The 16,730-nt window shown below is 44.6% G+C and overlaps 1 protein-coding gene across 3 annotated transcripts; it reads right to left on the reverse strand.

Annotated features, from left to right (window-relative positions):
* Window positions 1-1,395: 1,395 nt before the first annotated feature.
* On the reverse strand, window positions 1,396-10,956 carry lto1 (LTO1 maturation factor of ABCE1). 3 transcript variants are annotated; one of them, XM_033038706.1, is made up of 5 exons: window positions 10,785-10,915; window positions 8,528-8,633; window positions 6,381-6,451; window positions 3,806-3,923; window positions 1,396-3,191 (listed from the first exon to the last, which is right to left on the reverse strand). In XM_033038706.1, exons 1-5 carry the CDS (start codon window positions 10,898-10,900, stop codon window positions 3,126-3,128), a joined length of 477 nt encoding a protein of 158 aa, XP_032894597.1. In that variant the 5' UTR covers window positions 10,901-10,915; the 3' UTR covers window positions 1,396-3,125. The 3 variants fall into 3 exon arrangements, with proteins under 3 accessions (XP_032894597.1, XP_032894596.1, XP_032894595.1); XM_033038705.1 differs by having other exon boundaries at window positions 2,576-3,191; window positions 10,736-10,956; XM_033038704.1 differs by having other exon boundaries at window positions 2,576-3,191; window positions 10,721-10,956.
* Between the last annotated feature and the right edge of the window lie 5,774 nt (window positions 10,957-16,730).

Raw genomic sequence — 16,730 nt, forward strand, 5'->3', positions numbered from 1 at the left:
CCTAAACTAGTTTGCTTTTAGTTTAGAGATACAGTGTGGAAATAGATGTCAGCCTTCAAATTTTTCCAGCATCTGCAGTTCTTTCTTAAACTTCTTCCAGCAGCTCGTTTCATAAACCCACCAATGTGTATGTGTGAAAACATTGCCCCTGAAGTTCTTATTAAATCTTTCCCTTCTCAACTTAAAATTATGCCCTTTAGTTATTGATTCCCTGACCCTGGGGAAAAGACTATGTGCATCCACCTTATCTCTTCCATGCTATGCTATTTGACCCAATCTCTGAATTTCTCCAGAGCCCTGCAGCTTATTTTCTCTCAGGTTTCTACCCAATTTCTTCTTACCTATTTGCCCTACTTCCTCCACACCTGTTGGCAGTGAATTCCATTTCAAGACAACTCTCAGCCCCAAATTGTTTTCCCTTGTGGAATTGATGGGCCACTTTTCAAATGCTGGAAAATGCACGTTAAATTCATGTTGCATTTTGCTTCTTGTCTTGTGTGTGGCCTGCAGGGAGATAAGGCTTCATTGATCGCGATTTCCAAAGCATCACAAATTATACGTGTAGGAAGGAACTGCAGATGCTGGTTTAAAACTAAGATGGACACAAAACACCGAAGTAACTCAGCGGGTTAGGCAGCATCTCTGGAGAAAAGGAATAGATCATATTCCTAATCCACCAACTGTTAAAATGTGGATTAGGAATATGATGGACATAGCACGCCTTGAAGAAATGAGACTCCGACTAATAGATAAATATGACCAATTCTTAAGGAGTTGGTCTCCTTTCATCGACTTTTTGGAATCATGTGATGCAGCGGTACCATAAAGATTGCTGATTTCAGTTCATGCCGTGGATAGATCTACATCTCCGAATAAAAATTTGAAAATTTCTCTTTTAAGGGGCCTTCTCCCCTATTTCTACTTTCCACTTTTTCTTTTTTTATATACACACTTCACGTTTTTCTATTCTCTACCATCTATTTTTCCTCTTTTTCCCCTTTCTATTGTTTTCTTTTTCTTGTCTTGCTTACTTCCTTCTCAAAACATAAAACTAGAGGTTGTGCATAGAATGGATTACGGTATGACATAGTTGGCACCTAAAATTAGGTTCCACTGTACTGTTTTGTACTGTCTTAACTTCTAATAAAATAAACAAAAAATAATTAAAAGAATTTAAAAAAAAAAATTAAAAAAAAGAAAAGGAATAGGTGACATTTCAGGTCGAGACCCTTCTCAACCCGAAACATCACCTATTCCTTTTGTCAAGCGATGCTGTCTGACCCGCTGAGTTATTCCAGCTTTTTGCATCACATATTATACTTTAGGCTTTAGAGAAACAGCGAGGAAACAGACACTATGGTTGTCAATCAGAGAATTTCAATGATTAGTGACATATCACTTTTAATAACATTTATTAATTTATTAAATCCATACATTCAAAACAAATCCGTAAATTCAATATAAATATTGTGTCAAATTTTAGTAATTGTTTAGATTTTATATCACACAACTACAATAAGCAATTTAAACAAAATTCATCATTAAACAGTTAAAATACTGTTTGTCTAGTCATATCCAAACACTTCTCAACAAAACGACACACAGTGTCAGCCTTGGTTTAAATCACGCTTCATGTATGAGCAGATAGTTTAAAATGAGTCACCACAGGAAGACCCCAGTTTACCACAGGGCTCTGTTCTGGAGAACAGTTCACGTCGGAAATGAACTAAAGCAGTACCTGGGAGAGGATCACAGGTTCAGCTGAGATGGGAGAGTGAGCAGGCAAGGAAAGAGTAGCTTCACTGTCCCAGTGCTGCCAGCTCCGCTCAACCCGACCCAGACCCCACTTGTGTCTGAGGGAGAGGGGAAGGCGTGGGGAGAGAAGGTTTGCACAACTGCCCCGTCCCCACCCAACAGAAGATGCCCGTAGCCCTGCAGCAGCCGTCAAATCAATCCCTCTTGTCCCGAGCGCACGTTGGTGTGCGATGGGTGTCCATAAGTCAGGAGCTCGTAAGGTGGGGTGGACTTGCAGTGCAGTAATGAAGATAGGCACAAAATGCTGGAGGAACTCAGCGGGACAGGCCGCATCTCTCGAGAGAAAGAATGGGTGTCGTTTTGGTTCGAGACACTTCTCCAGACAGCAATGAATGAAGGGTCTGAAGAAGGGTTTCGGCCCGAAACGTTGCCTATTTCCTTCGCTCCATAGATGCTGCTGCACCCGCTGAGTTTCTCCAGCATTTTTGTCCACCAGCAAAGAATGACTGCTGCACTGGTAAAAACGTCTTCTTTAGACAAGACATTAACTACCCGTTTCCTCAAGCTCACTGTCTCCAGCAGCTTGTCTCCAGAGTTGTCTCCCTCAGAATCCTGGCCACATTTATCCTTCAAACAACATTACTGAGAGAGAAAAAAAAAAAAGTAATTGCAAGATGTTTCGATCTTCTAACATTGGTGGTATTTCTGCAATTCAATGGTGACCATATTTCAAAAGTATTCCGTGGAAAGGTTAGGCACATTGTGAGGTTGTGAGGTTGTGACAGGCGCTACAATAATGCAATTTCTCCACAATCAAATCTAAAGTGCATGTCAATTTTAATCCAACACCGAAGAACAACGACGATGTGGAAATTTCCAGCATATGTTGTCAACATTTTTGCATTTAACTCTACTGATCTATTCCACCCTGTGTATGTTTCAAATAATTCAGATTTTAATAGCTCAGGGAAAATCAACTCAGATGGGAGCGAACTACATTTCATTAACAAAGTCTCTCTTCAAAAATTTACCACTGGCAGTACACTAAACTCCCACAGTTATGCAGCAGTTGGTTCATGTGGCATTAAGATAAAAACGGCAAGTAAAAATAAAAATGCTTTCCTCTTACTGAAGGATGAAGGAATCTGAATTTCATCTTTCCCGGCAGTAAATATATTTGCAGCTCAAATTTGAGCAGCATTCAAAACTGCAGTTACTGGAGCCATTGCTACCCTGAGACAATCTGACTTTATCCAGTTCCAACCTCTACATTTGCATGCAGAAGTAACCTCAGACACTCTGTGAAATGGCCGCTTTGCCCGAATGTTCTCCCAGATGGAGTGCCTCTAAGACCAGTCGAACGTTGTGCTTCAGAAGGACATCGCAGCTGCTTTCTCCTTGTGTAAAGTGGGCTGTATATTCAGCAAAGAGCAAATCTGAAACAAATAATTCATACAAACAAATCCTTGGTTAAAATGGTTTAATTCAATAAAGACCAGGGATTACATAGAAAATAAGTGCAGAAGGAGGCCATTCGGCCCTTCGAGCCAGCACCGATTGCGTCAAGGCCATTCATTAATTCCTTTTATGAGCTCAGTATTCCAACACTATTCTCTTGAAAGTTCACCTAACTTTTTACCGCTCTGCAGTACAATCTATGCACCGATAACCATTGGCACAGTGGTGCAGCAGTAGAATTGCTGCCTTATAACTGCAGAGGCCCAGGTTCGATCATGACTATGGGTGTATTTCTGTACATTCTCCCTGTGACAGGGTGGGTTTTCTCCGGGTGTTCCGGTTTCCTCCCACTCCAAAAACGTGCAAGTGTGTAGATTAATCGGCTTCAGTAAGTTCTTAAATTGTTCCTAGTGTGTAGGATAGTGTTAATGTACGGGGTGAGCAGTGGTCGGCGTGGACTCAGGGGACCTGCATTTCTAAAGTCTAAAAGGTAAAATCATCATTCTCCACGACAAGCATCAAATCTAGCAAGACTAAGACAATCTCTCTCATTTCTGTACATGGTCACATCACGAACAAGGGGCACACAAACCTGCTTAAACTTGGCCCGCATCTTCTCCAAGTCCTCCTGCAACGTGTCATTGGTGGGGTCTTCATAGGGAAAGCTGTGAACCATCTCCAGCATTGAATTTAGGACTTTCAGTCTTTTACTGCAAAAATGTAAAATTAAGAGAATATTTCAACAAATCTGTAATCAAATTCTTAAACAGAGGAAATAGGGATTAATGAAGGGAAGAAGTCGATTTGAAGTGAGTGGCATAAGAACCAAACCAATAGAAATACAGTTGTGATTTTTTAGTTTAGTTTAGAGATATGGCGCGGAAACTGACCCTTCGGCCCACCGTGTCAGCGTTGACCAGCGATCCCCGCACACTAACCTACACACACTAGAGACAATTTATCCATCTTACCAAGTCAAGTATGTCTTTGGAGTGTGGGAGGAAACCGGAGCACCCAGAGAAAACCCATGCAGGTCACAGGGAAAACGTACAAACAGCACCTGAAGACAAGATCGAACCTAGGTCTCTGGCGCCGTGAGTCAGCAATTCTACCGCTGCGCCACTATCCCTCCCACCGTGATCTCGAATATATCGCTCGAAAAGTTGTGGTGGAGGCACATTTAAAAATAACTTTTGGAAGTAATATGGATAAGAATCAGAGTGCAGTTTGCCCTCACCATAACAGGCCATAAGGGGAGAGAGATGGTGTCCATTATACGCGATTATCCGCTATAACTGAATAAGGGGGTTAATCTGTACAGTAATACTGGAATGACAGCCAATGCAGGTCACATTACACAACAAATAGTAAGGAACACAAAATACACAATAGCTTGACACCACAGTGGTGCTACATTAGAGTTGCTCTTACATTATTGTGGTAGTTCTACCTTTACAACTAGGGACAATTCAGTTTGTAGGATAGAAATAGTGCTTTTTGGCACGGAATCTGTGCTTCCACGATGTATGTCTAAACTTAAATAGTTCAAAAACACCATTTGCTCCATCCACCTAGTGGTCATCCCATGGAACAACAAACTTGTTCTACAACAGATTTGGTCCACTATAACCGATATCCGTTATATAGAGGTCGTTAAAACGAGGATCTACTGTATAGAGTTACAGCAGGTAAACAAGCCATTCGTCCCAGTGGTCCCATGCTGACCATCAACCAACCATTCACACTAACCCTACATTAACTTCTTGAAGTAGAAAAATCTATACAGGCGACCTGTGCATTATGGCTGTTTGTATATCAGTGACTCACCCTTACACCCTTTTTTTAAATATAGCATTATGGTGCTCAGACCAGGCGACTCTTTGTGTGTTAGTCACAGACGTGGGTCTGCAATCATACATTACAATCGCTCCACTCTTTTAAATCTCTACTCCATTCCCTTTATCATGCATCTGCATACTGTAGACAGCTCGATTGTAATCATATATTGTCTTGCCGCTAGCTGGTTAGCACGCAGTAAAAAGTTTTCCACTGTATCGCGGTACACGTGACAATAAACTAAACTGAACTGATAGAATTTACAAATTATGATCCAAATATTTGAGTCACGGAATAAAAATTCTTCTTACAAAATTTGAGAAAGAAGTAAATAAGCACCAAGTAGATTTTCTTACTCGACTCGCATATTTTTGATGCATGAGCAGATGAAGTGGCTTTGCACTACAGAACATCTTGACACAGACCATTATCGAGGAATGCTAACCTCGGATAACTCAGGAACCGCCTGTACAGCCATGGGGCAAGAGCAAGAGAGGGGACTGAACAGCCCATACACCCACAGGGAACAGATTTAGTTTTGTTTAGTCTAGAGATACAGCGTGAAAGCAGGCCTATCGGCCACCGAGTCCGCACCAAATGTCGATCGATCATCCGTACAGCAGTTCTATCCAAAACACTGGGGACAATTTACAGAAGGCAACCCTGCACGGTCACAGAGAGAACGTGCAAACTCCATACAGACACCACCCATAGTCAGGATCGATCCCGGGTCTCTGGCGCTGTAAGGCAGTAACTCTACCGCTGCGCCATCGTGCCGCCACTGGCTCCATCTTGGACATGTTTTCCATTATTTAATGAAATACTAAACATATCAACAATATTCTTCAAAAGACAGTGAAACCTACATGTACACTGCAGGGAGCAGACACTTACTTCAGTACTGCAAACCTTTTCTCAAATACTATAGAGATAGAAAAGATTTTAGTTTTGAATACATCTAAAGAAGGGTCTCGACCTGAAACATCAATCATTCCTTCTATCCAGTGATGCTGCCTGTCCCACTGAGTTACTCCAGCATTTTATGTCTATATTAGTTTTGTTTTCTTCCTACAGGTTTGCTCTATCTAAATGTTGGACAGCCTAAGGGGAGCTAGGCTTTGGAAAAAGAGTCTAATTACGCAGTTTCACATGAGTCAATTTAAGGCAAAAACACAAAGGTAAATGATAAGTGTAATTTACTTATAATTACAAAACTTTATGTGTACGGGTAGATTTCCTGAGGATTTGACATACATATTTATTTTATATAACCGCATTATTAGATCATCACAAGCGGTACATCACAAGCTCAAGAACACTCCTTTGTCTACCTGTTTTTAGTATCTGGGTTATTCTGAAGAAGTGATTTCCAGGTCATTGTAAAGCCTTTGTAAAAGGAAACCTGCAGGGGGGATAAAAAAAGGTCAGATAATGCAACTCCCATCTACAAGAAGAATACACAAATTACATTATACTAAAACTATCAACACCTTCCAGTATTCAAGTTATTTGGAATATGATCTTCAATTTTAGGCATCAATTTCAGAATTGTAAATTAGTTATTAGATCATCATGATGCTATAATTCCGTTGTAACTAATCAGATTCAATAATATTCAATAGTAACATAGGAAATAGTTTATTGGTTATAGGAGTGGAATCAGGCAATTTGGCCCATCAAGTCTACTCCGTCAATCAATTATGACTGATCTATCTTTCCCTCTAAACCCCATTCTTCTGCCTTCTCCCTATAATCCCTGACGCCCGTACTAAACAAGAATCTATCAAACGCCGCCTTTAAAATATCCTTTGACTTGGCCTCCTCAGTTCAATCGCCAGTGAATTCCACAGATTCTCCAAATCTGCCACCTCTGCCTGGTCTCTCCAATATCTGACTTCAAACCCACTCTCCTTAGTTCAGGGGTTATTAACTATGGATAATATACCCCCAACATTAGCAGCAACATTCATGTCCTGTGAAAGTGTCCTGCCTTCTTGTTTTAAATCATTGCTCACTGTTGTGGGCGAGTGGATTCTCAATACTAGAATACAATTCTCAATACAAGAATAAATCATGGGCCATTGTCAACCTAATCCAGGGAAAGCTGTGTCCCATTGCACACACAAAGGAAGAACACAAAGACTCCATTTCAGTCGTCTAGATGGGTCTCAAACAATTGTGAAATGGTGTCAGTATATGAAAGTCCAAAGCATCGTGAATGATTCAACTGGTTAATCCTGATGACTATGCTGGCAATGCATGTAGGATGCAAGAACACTATAAGAGCATATTGCAGATTTCACTCAGAGGGGGGTGGATCAGGATAAATCAACTGATTGATGGTACTATTCCTCGCTGCCGTCAGTGACGTTATTTCCATTTGAACTTTTGGTGTTGGCATAAATTAGCCCGGATCAGTGAAGAACATGCCCTCAACGAGTGTCCAGGTTCTCCCGGTATAGAATCTGGAGTAGGACGAGGCAGAAGAAAGCACTCAAATTATGTGGAGTGACTTTCCAGCATTAGCCAGCTCCCTAACAAAAAGGGAAGAACCCATTCCTTTCATTAAACCCCAAAACAACTTATTGCGGGACTGATTTTTGACTGTAATCACCATTGTAACGTTGGATACATGCAACCAAATTGGACGCGCAAATAATATTTGATCACGTTAAATATATATTTTAGCACAATGATATGTCCGAGAATGAAGGGGGTCCCGACGGGGAGCCACCTGCTGCCATGTGCGGCGGCAGGCAGAAGATAGGACTGCTCGGCCAACTATTGTAACTTTGTTGGTGCCAGAAACATGGCGACATTTATGTACTACCTCAGTGAGGTCTGCGGTATTTTACCGGGTTGTATGAAAAACAAAGCAGTTCATTGTACCAAGGTACGTGACAGATTGATTAGTAGGACTGGATGTTACAATCCCTATGATTTCACTACAATTGACATTCTTGGGTATGACCACTAGGTGAATTTACTAACAATCAGACACATCTTCAGTTGTGTACCTCAACGTCACTGGGTGTTTCGGCCTTTTATCACAAGACACCCTCGGTCGAGGCAGGCCCACCGGAGGTTGATCAGACCTGGGTGTGTGTCTTATTGTTAGCCTCTAGATGGTCACGTGGCAGCCCAGACAGCATCTTTCCTCTTCAGCCACAGCCAGTGACTGCTCTGTTCGGCGGCATTGGCAAGTTCTTTTATTGCCCTCCTTTGTGCCTGCCCTTTTGACTCCTACTTCCCTCAGGAGCCTTGCGGTAGAACTGGCTACAAAGCCCCTGCACCCCACCTCCACTGGACACACGCTACCACTACAACCTATCTCCTCTGCCTCTGCTGCAAGGTTTGAATATCGAAGCTTTTTCCTTTCATAAGCCTGGAAAAAGCTTCGACAATAAAGTATAATTGAATCGAATCTACATTCATAATTACAGCTGTGATTGTTCATGTATTATTATCCAATATTTACCTCAGATCCAAGCTTTGCACCATTTGCTAACCCATATTGTCGTCCCTCAGTTTCTCCCAATTGACTTCCTTCAATAAACCCTTCACGATAACCTTTTCCACGAAATCTGTCATCAGGTGATAAAAAAAATGACAAGCTTACCAATAAAATCTGTGCATAGAAAAGCATTAAATGTGTTTCAAAATTCGTGGTTGGAAAGTTGCCCTTGAAGTCCCTTTAAAACCTTTCCCTTCTCACATTAAATCAATGCCCTCCCGTTTTCGGCTCACTTACCCAGAGAAAAAGACTAACCATTCACCTCGTGTACGCCCCTCATTCCTTCATAAACCTCTTAAAAGGTCGCCCCTCATCTTCCAGTGCTCCAAGGAAAACTGTCACAGCCTATCCAGTGTTTTCTTAAGTCAAGCCTTCCAGTCGTGGCAACATTCTTGTGAATCTTTTCTCTACCATGTCCAGGTTAATAACATTGTTCCAATAATGAGGCGACCAGAAATGCATGCAATGCTTCCAAGTGCGGTATCACCACCTACTTGTACAGTTGTTACATGACGTCCTAACTCACGTAGTCAACACCCTTACCAATGAAGGGAAGCTGACCAAACAGCATCTTCACCAACCTGTCTACCCACGTCTCCACTTTCAGAGATCGATGTAGTGGTATCACTAGGTCCCTCTGTTCCACAACTGTCTCCATGGCCCTATCATTTACTGTGCAAGTCCTGACCTGGTTTAACTTACAATATGCAATTCCTCGCACTTGTCGCTGTTACATTCCATCTGCCATTCCTTGGCCCACTTCCACAAATCATCTAGATCTTGTTGTAACCTTCGATAAACGCAGAGCGCTGGAATAACTCAGCGGGTCAAGCAGCCTCACTGGAGAACATGGATAAGTGACATTTCGTGTCTGAACTCTTCTGCACTCTGATTCCATTCTCTTTGTACAATGGCTATTCTCACATATGGTTTAATTGTACCAATGTACAGTGATTTGCCCGGACAGCACGCAAAACAATGTCCCTACTCTGGGCATGAGAATCTGTGCATTCACCCGATCTATTCCTCTCATGATTTTATGCATCTCTATAAGATCACCCCTAATCCTTCTGTGGTCCAAGGAATGGCCTACACAAACTCTCCCTATAGCTCAGGCCCTCGTCTTGGCAACATCCTCATAAATCTTCTCCTCACCCTTTTCCAGCCCGACATATACCCACCACCATTGGTGTAAAAAAGTTGCCCCTCAGGTTCCTTTTAAATCTTTCCACCCTCACCTTAAACTGATATCCCCTGGTTTTTGATTCCCCTTCTCTGGGTTAAAGACTCTGTGCATTTACCCGATCTATTCCTCTCATGATCTTATACACCTCTATCAGATCACCCCTCATCCTTCTGTAATCCCAGGTGCCGGGTCCCTGGTCTCAGCTGCCTAGCTGCCAGCTCCAAGGTCCAAACTCCAAGATCCCAGGTCCTAGAACCAGCTCCAAGATCCCAAATACAAGGTCCAAGATCCAACTTCAAGATCCCAGATACAAGGTCCAAGATCTCAGGTCCAATATACAGCCCCTAGACCCCAAGATCCCAGATACAATGTCCAAGATCCCAGATCCAGCTCCAAGATCCCAGATCCAGCTCCAAGATCCCAGATCCAGCTCCAAGATACAGGGTCCAAGATCTCAGGTCCAATATCCAGCTCCAAGATCCCAGATCCAACTCCCAGATCCAGATCCCAGAACCAGATTCAGCTCCAAGATCCCACATACAATGTTCAAGATCCCAGATCCAGCTCCAAGATCCCAGATACAATGTCCAAGATCCCAGATACAATGTCCAAGATCCCAGATACAATGTCCAAGATCCCAGATACAATGTCCAAGATCCCAGATCCAACTCCAAGATCCCAGATACAATGTCCAAGATTCCAGATCCAAGATCCCAGATACAATGTCCAAGATCCCAGATACAATGTCCAAGATCCCAGATCCAACTCCAAGATCCCAGATCCAACTCCAAGATCCCAGATCCAACTCCAAGATCCCAGATCCAACTCCAAGATCCCAGATCCAACTCCAAGATCCCAGCTCCCAGCTCAAGATCCCAGATACAGGGTCCAGGGTCCAAGATGCCAGGTGCCATCACCCACCCTCTCCGTGTGGCCCCGGCCCTCCCTCCCTCCCTCCCGTCCACACCCACAGGTCGGGGCCGCACCGGGAGCCGCCGTCAGCCCGGGAGGACGAATGGACCGATGTCCCCTTACTCGTTGTCAGCCAGGACGATGGTGTCGAACAGGTCGGGGTCGGTGTCCGGGCGGCGTGAGGAGGAGGTGGAGGTGGAGGTGGAGGAGGTGGAGGCCGCGGCCGTGAGCGGGTCCATGGCGGCTTCACCCGCTCCGCCACAGGGCCGGGCCCGAGCATGCGCTCTGGCGACTGAGGGACCCGTGCCGGTCCCGAGCATGCGCTCTGGCGACTGAGGGACCCGTGCCGGTCCCGAGCATGCGCTCTGGCGACTGAGGGGCCCGTGCCGGTCCCGAGCATGCGCTCTGGCGACTGAGGGACCCGTGCCGGTCCCGAGCATGCGCTCTGGCGACTGAGGGACCCGTGCCGGTCCCGCGCATGCGCTCTGGCGACCGAGGAACCCGGCCTCGTCAGTGAGCATGCGCACTCACGACCACGCCGGACTCCGGAGCATGCGCACTGGCAGCCGGGAGGAGGACGGGGAGAGGGCCGGAGGGAGCATGCGCACGAACGACTTCAGCCGAATTCCGGAGCATGCGCACGGGGCAGCTGGATAATCAATCCCCATCTGGGAGCATGCGCACTAAAGACTGTAGGAAGGAACTGCAGATGCTGGCTCACACCTTGAAAAGTCACAAAGTGCTGGAGTAATTCAGGCAGCATCTCTAGACGGCATGGAGATGCAAAGTTTCGGGTCGAAACCCTTCCTTGGACTGAGAATCCGGGGAGAGGGATGTATCATAGAAACATAGCAACATTGAAAATAGGTGCAGGAATAGGCCATTCAGCCCTTCGAGCCAGCACCGCCATTCAAAATGGTCATGGATGATCATCCAAAATCAGTATCCCATTCCTGCTTTCTCCCCATATCCCTTGATTCCATTAGCCCTAAGAGCTAAATCTAACTCTCTCTTGAAAACATCCAATGAATTGGCCTCCACTGCCTTCTGTGGCAGAGAATTTCACAGATTCACAACTCCCTGGGTGAAAAGTTTTTCCTCATCTCAGGGATGCTGGTGTGAATTTTTTTTAGTAAAGGGTGGCGCGGTGGTGCAGCGGTAGAGCTCCTGCCTTACAGAGACCCGGGTTCGATCCTGACTACGGGTGCCGTCTGTACAGAGTTTGTACGTTCTCCCCGTGACCTGCGTGGATTTTCTCAGAGATATGCGGTTTCCTCCCTATGCTCCAAAGACGTACTGGTTTGTCGGTTAATTGGCTTGGTATAAAATGTTGAATTATTCCTAGTGTGTGTAGGATAGTGTTGATATGCAGGGATCGCTGGCCGGTGCGGACTTGGTGGGCCAATGGGGCCTGTTTCCATGCTGTATCCCTAAACGAAACGAAACTAAATGACATTGCAGCTGAGGTTTTTTGTTGAAGCAGAGTAAGAAGATGAAAAAATAGAAATGTTACAGTCCCTTAAGATTACTCTGCCATCTTAGAAGATCAAAGTTAAACCTATGCAGGAACACTCCGTTGAGATGCCTCATAACAGAGGGGAAGAAGCTGTTCCTGATTCTTGTCGAGCACTTTGTCAAGCTTTCTGTATCTTCAAGGCCAGCACCACCGGACTCAGGAAAATCTTCTCCCCCTCCAATTTCAGGCCTCTGAACAGTCCTTTCATTGCGAGGCTAATGTTCAATTCACCTCGACCTCATTGAGGACATTGGACTTTGTCCAAGGAACTGATGTACTACGAATGCTAAGAATTATACTTTCACACAGAGAGTTGTGAGTGTGTGGAATTCTCTGCCTCAATGGGCAGTGGAGGCTGGCTCTCTGGTTGCTTTCAAGAGAGAGTTAGAGAGAGCTCTTAGGGATAGTGGTGTTAAGGGATATTGAGAGAAGGCAGGAACGGGGTACTGATTGTGGATGATCAGCCATGATCACATTGAATGGCGGTGCTGGCTCGAAGGGCCGAATGGCCTACTCCTGCACCTATTGTCTATAAGATGCACTCTGCATCTTCTCCATTGCTCTATCCGTTTGACTACTTCAGTTTGACTTGATTGTATCAGATTGTATATCTGATCTGACACAAAGTGCCAGACTCTGCGGGTCAGGCAGCATCTCTGGAGAAAAGGGATAGGTGACGTTTCATTTCTCGACCTTTCTTCGTATCTAATCTGTTTGGATAGCATGCAAACGTTTTTCACTGTACCTTGGTACATGTGGCATAATAAACCTAACTCCTCACAAGAGTCCTGTTGCTTCCTGCATTGTTCACCAGCACGGCACCAATGTCAATGGAAACAGAGTGAATGGAGAAAATATAGAATCAAAGAACTGCAGATGCTAGTTTGTACCCAAAGATGGATACAAAATGCTGGAGTAACTCAGAGGGACAGGCAGAAAAATAGGATATGTGACGTTACACAAAAATGCTGGAGAAACTCAGCGGGTGCAGCAGCATCTATGGAGCGAAGAAAATAGGCAACGTTTCTCCAGCATTTTTGTGTACCTTCGATTTTCCAGCATCTGCAGTTCCTTCTTAAACAGGATATGTGATGTTTTGGGTCTGAACCCTTCTTCAGACGAGAAAAGTCAGACCCAGTCTGAAAAAGGGTCCCGTCCCGAAACATCACCTGTCCTTTTCCTCCAGAGATGCTGCCTGACCCGTTGAGCTATTCCAGCACTTCGTGTCCATGACTGGAGGGGAAATCACTGCCGTACCAGGAGAGGGCAGTGTCTACCCTCAAATAGAACTCTTTGGAGCGCAGTAAGTTAATAAGAATGTTCAAACACTAGAGGGCATAGTTCAGTTTATGTTTGGAGATACACTCTGGGAACAGACCCTTCGGCCTATCGAGTCCACTCAATCATTCATTCAAACTCGACATAGACAGCATCCATGGTCAGAATCCCACTATTACATATACTCTCTACACGTTAGAGTCAATTTACAGAGGCCAATTAACCTACGAACCCGTAAACAGACACACACATTTACATATACATATATGTATATATATAAATATATTTATGTGTGCCTTCCCACAAATAGAACTCTATGGAATGCAGTGTGTGTGTGTGTGTGTGTGTGTGTGTGTGTGTGTGTGTGTGTGTGTGTGTGTGTGTGTGTGTGTGTGTGTGTGTGTTTGTGTTTGTGTGTGTGTGTGTGTGTGTGTGTGTGTGTGTGTGTTCGGAACCTTTCACCGGGGGCTCTAACATCAAGACCCGGTGAGCGACCTTGCATCACCCGGCGTGGCTTTAATGGCCACGGGACAATCGCCATCGCCCGCCGGGGGCTTTGACTTTGACTTTGATTCTGACATCGGGGGGGAGAGTGCAGTGGAGAGAGAAGTTTTTTTTGGCCTTCCATCACAGCAATGTGATGGATGTTTATGTAAATTATGTTGTGTCTTGGGTCTATTTGTTTGTAATGTATGGCTGCAGAAACGGCATTTCGTTTGGACCTCAAGGGGTCCAAATGACAAATAAATTGAATTGTATTGTATTGTATTGTGTGTGTGTGTGTGTGTGTGTGTGTGTGTGTGTGTGTGTGTGTGTGTGTGTGTGTGTGTGTGTGTGTGTGTGTGTGTGTGTGTGTGTGTGTGTGTGTGTGTGTGTGTATATATATATATATATATTTAGATATCCCATCAATAAGGATACTTATTCCACTATCCTTATAAATTACGAATAATGTGTTTAAAATCATGAAGGTCCTGACAGGTCAACTAGAGGGTTCAATTTACGAAAAACATAACAAAGAACAGGATATCAAGTAAGAGTGGCCAACAAAAGAGTCATAAAAGACATCAGGGAAAAACTATTTTCGTAGTGAGTGGTTAGGATGTGGAATGCACTGCAGGGGGGGATGTAATTATATGGGGCTAGTACAGATTTGATGGCCCAAATGGCCACTTTAGACTTTAAAGATACAGTATAGAAACAGGTGCTTCGACATTAAGTGAGTGCCAGCCAGCGAACATCCAGTACACCAGCACTATCCTACACACTAGGGACAATTTTACCAAAGCCAATTAGCCAACAAACCTGCACGTCTTTGGAGTGTGGGAGGAAACCGAAGCACCTGGAGAAAACCTACATGGTCACAGGGAGAACGTACAAACTCCGTACAGACAACACTCTTAGGCATGATCGAACCCGGGTCTCTGGTGCTGTGAGGCAGCAACTCTACCGCTGCACCACCGAGCCGCCGTCGATGTCCGTAACCTCTATGTAGAGCTCTCAAACCAACTTTCCCTGTTGCAACCTTTCTGTGATCTGGCAGGTGGCAGTATTGCCTGTTTTTGTTCATGTGGTGGAGCTATAGAGCAGCCTGGACAAGTAAATGCAGAAAATCATGACACCATAAGACATAGGAGCAGAATTAGGCCATTTGGCCCATCATGTCTGCTCCGCCATTCAATCATGGCTGATCTATTTTTTCCTCTTAACCCCATTCTCCTGCCTTCTCCCGGAACCTTTGACACCCTCACTAATCAAGAGCCTACCAATCTCCACTTTAAATATACCCAATGCCTTGGCCTCCATAGCCACCTGTGACAATGAATTCCACAGATTCACCGCCCTCTCACTAAAGAAATTTATCCTCATCTCCTTTGTAAAGGTACATCCTTTCATTCTGAGTCTGTGCCCTCTGGTCCTGGACTCTCCCATTTCCTGCAAACATATAGAGACAATTTCTTAGGTGGGACACCTCAGCCACTGAGGGAATGGGGGAGGGGAATAACGTGGTGCTGAATAGAGTGACCTGAATGGAGCGAATATGTGGCTTAAGGCACAAAGTACTAGTCCAGAAAACTCTAGCTACATACACTGCATGTTCCTCACAGCGAAACCAAAGTAAAATGGATGGCTTGCTTTGTAAATATATTTATTGGTGCAGTTGAGGTAATTTACAATGATCTAAAGGTCCGAGAGAGTGATAATACACAAGATCAAAAAATCCATAAAGTTTATTACAAATTATTGACTGTATACAACTTCAAAGGCGGGGGAGTAGGAAGCAGCACCTTTATCTAGGTTGGTACCATCCTGTGAAAGTTACCGAGTTTGAGGAACACTGATTAGCAGAAGGTCATGTAATACTGGTAGCAATCTGCTACTATGAAAGTTGACCTTGGGTCATAAACCGTATCGCTTAAGTTATTACAATAATCTCGATAACTAAGGCAATCGTGCTCCTGTAACACTTCCAGTCGAGTTGGCAAAGTACGTCGTCTGCGAGCCTGCTGCCGGGGGAATACAGTAGGAAGCTACGTTTTTGGGTTTGGGCATAGAGACAGAGAGTCTTACAGCGTGCAAACAGGCCCTTCGGCCCAACTTCCCCATGCCAACCAACATTTAGTTTAGTTTGGAGATAGAAACAGAGTGTTAGGCCCCCCGGTTCCACGCCGAATGGCGATCCCCGCACACCACTAGCACTATCCCTCACACACTGGGAATCATTTACAGTTTTACCGAAGCCAATTAACCTACAAACCTGCATGTCGTTGGAGTGTGGGAGGAAACTGGAGCACCCGGAGAAAACCCACGTGGCCACAGGGAGAACGTACAAACTCCGTATAGACAGCATCCAGAGTCAAGATTGATCCTGGGTCTCTGGCGCTGCAGGGCAGCAGCTCTTGTTACCACGCCACTGTAAAAGTGGCGAAAAAGGCATCAACTATGATGTTCAAAAGGGAATTTGATGAGGACCTGAGGAATAAAATTTACTAAAACACCTAAGGGGAAAGAGCACCAAGTATATACAGAGAAATGTGAGCTGTTGCATTTTGAGAAGTCTAACAAGGGCAGGACCTACACGGTGAATGGTCGGGCTCTGGGGAGGGTTGTAGACTAGAGGGATCTAGGGTTCGATGGTTCACTGGTACTTCATCGTCACATGTGTAGGAAGGAAATGCAGATGATGGTTTACACCAAGGATAGACATAAAAAGCTGGAGTAACTCAGCAGAACAGGCAGCATCACTGGAGGGATGGAATGGGTGACGTTTCGGG

This window comes from Amblyraja radiata, chromosome 20 (genome assembly GCF_010909765.2).
Source record: "Amblyraja radiata isolate CabotCenter1 chromosome 20, sAmbRad1.1.pri, whole genome shotgun sequence".
Lineage (NCBI taxonomy): Eukaryota > Metazoa > Chordata > Chondrichthyes > Rajiformes > Rajidae > Amblyraja > Amblyraja radiata.

Coding starts and splice junctions, on each gene's coding strand:
- lto1 (XM_033038704.1), bottom strand. CDS start 10,941: ATGCTCGGGCCCGGCCCTGTGGCGGAGCGGGTGAAGCCGCCATGGACC. Junction 8,634..10,720: donor TCCCGGTGCGGCCCCGACCT/GTGGGTGTGGAC, acceptor ACCTGATGACAG/ATTTCGTGGAAAAGGTTATC. Junction 3,192..3,805: donor TGCGGGCCAAGTTTAAGCAG/GTTTGTGTGCCC, acceptor TATTTGTTTCAG/ATTTGCTCTTTGCTGAATAT.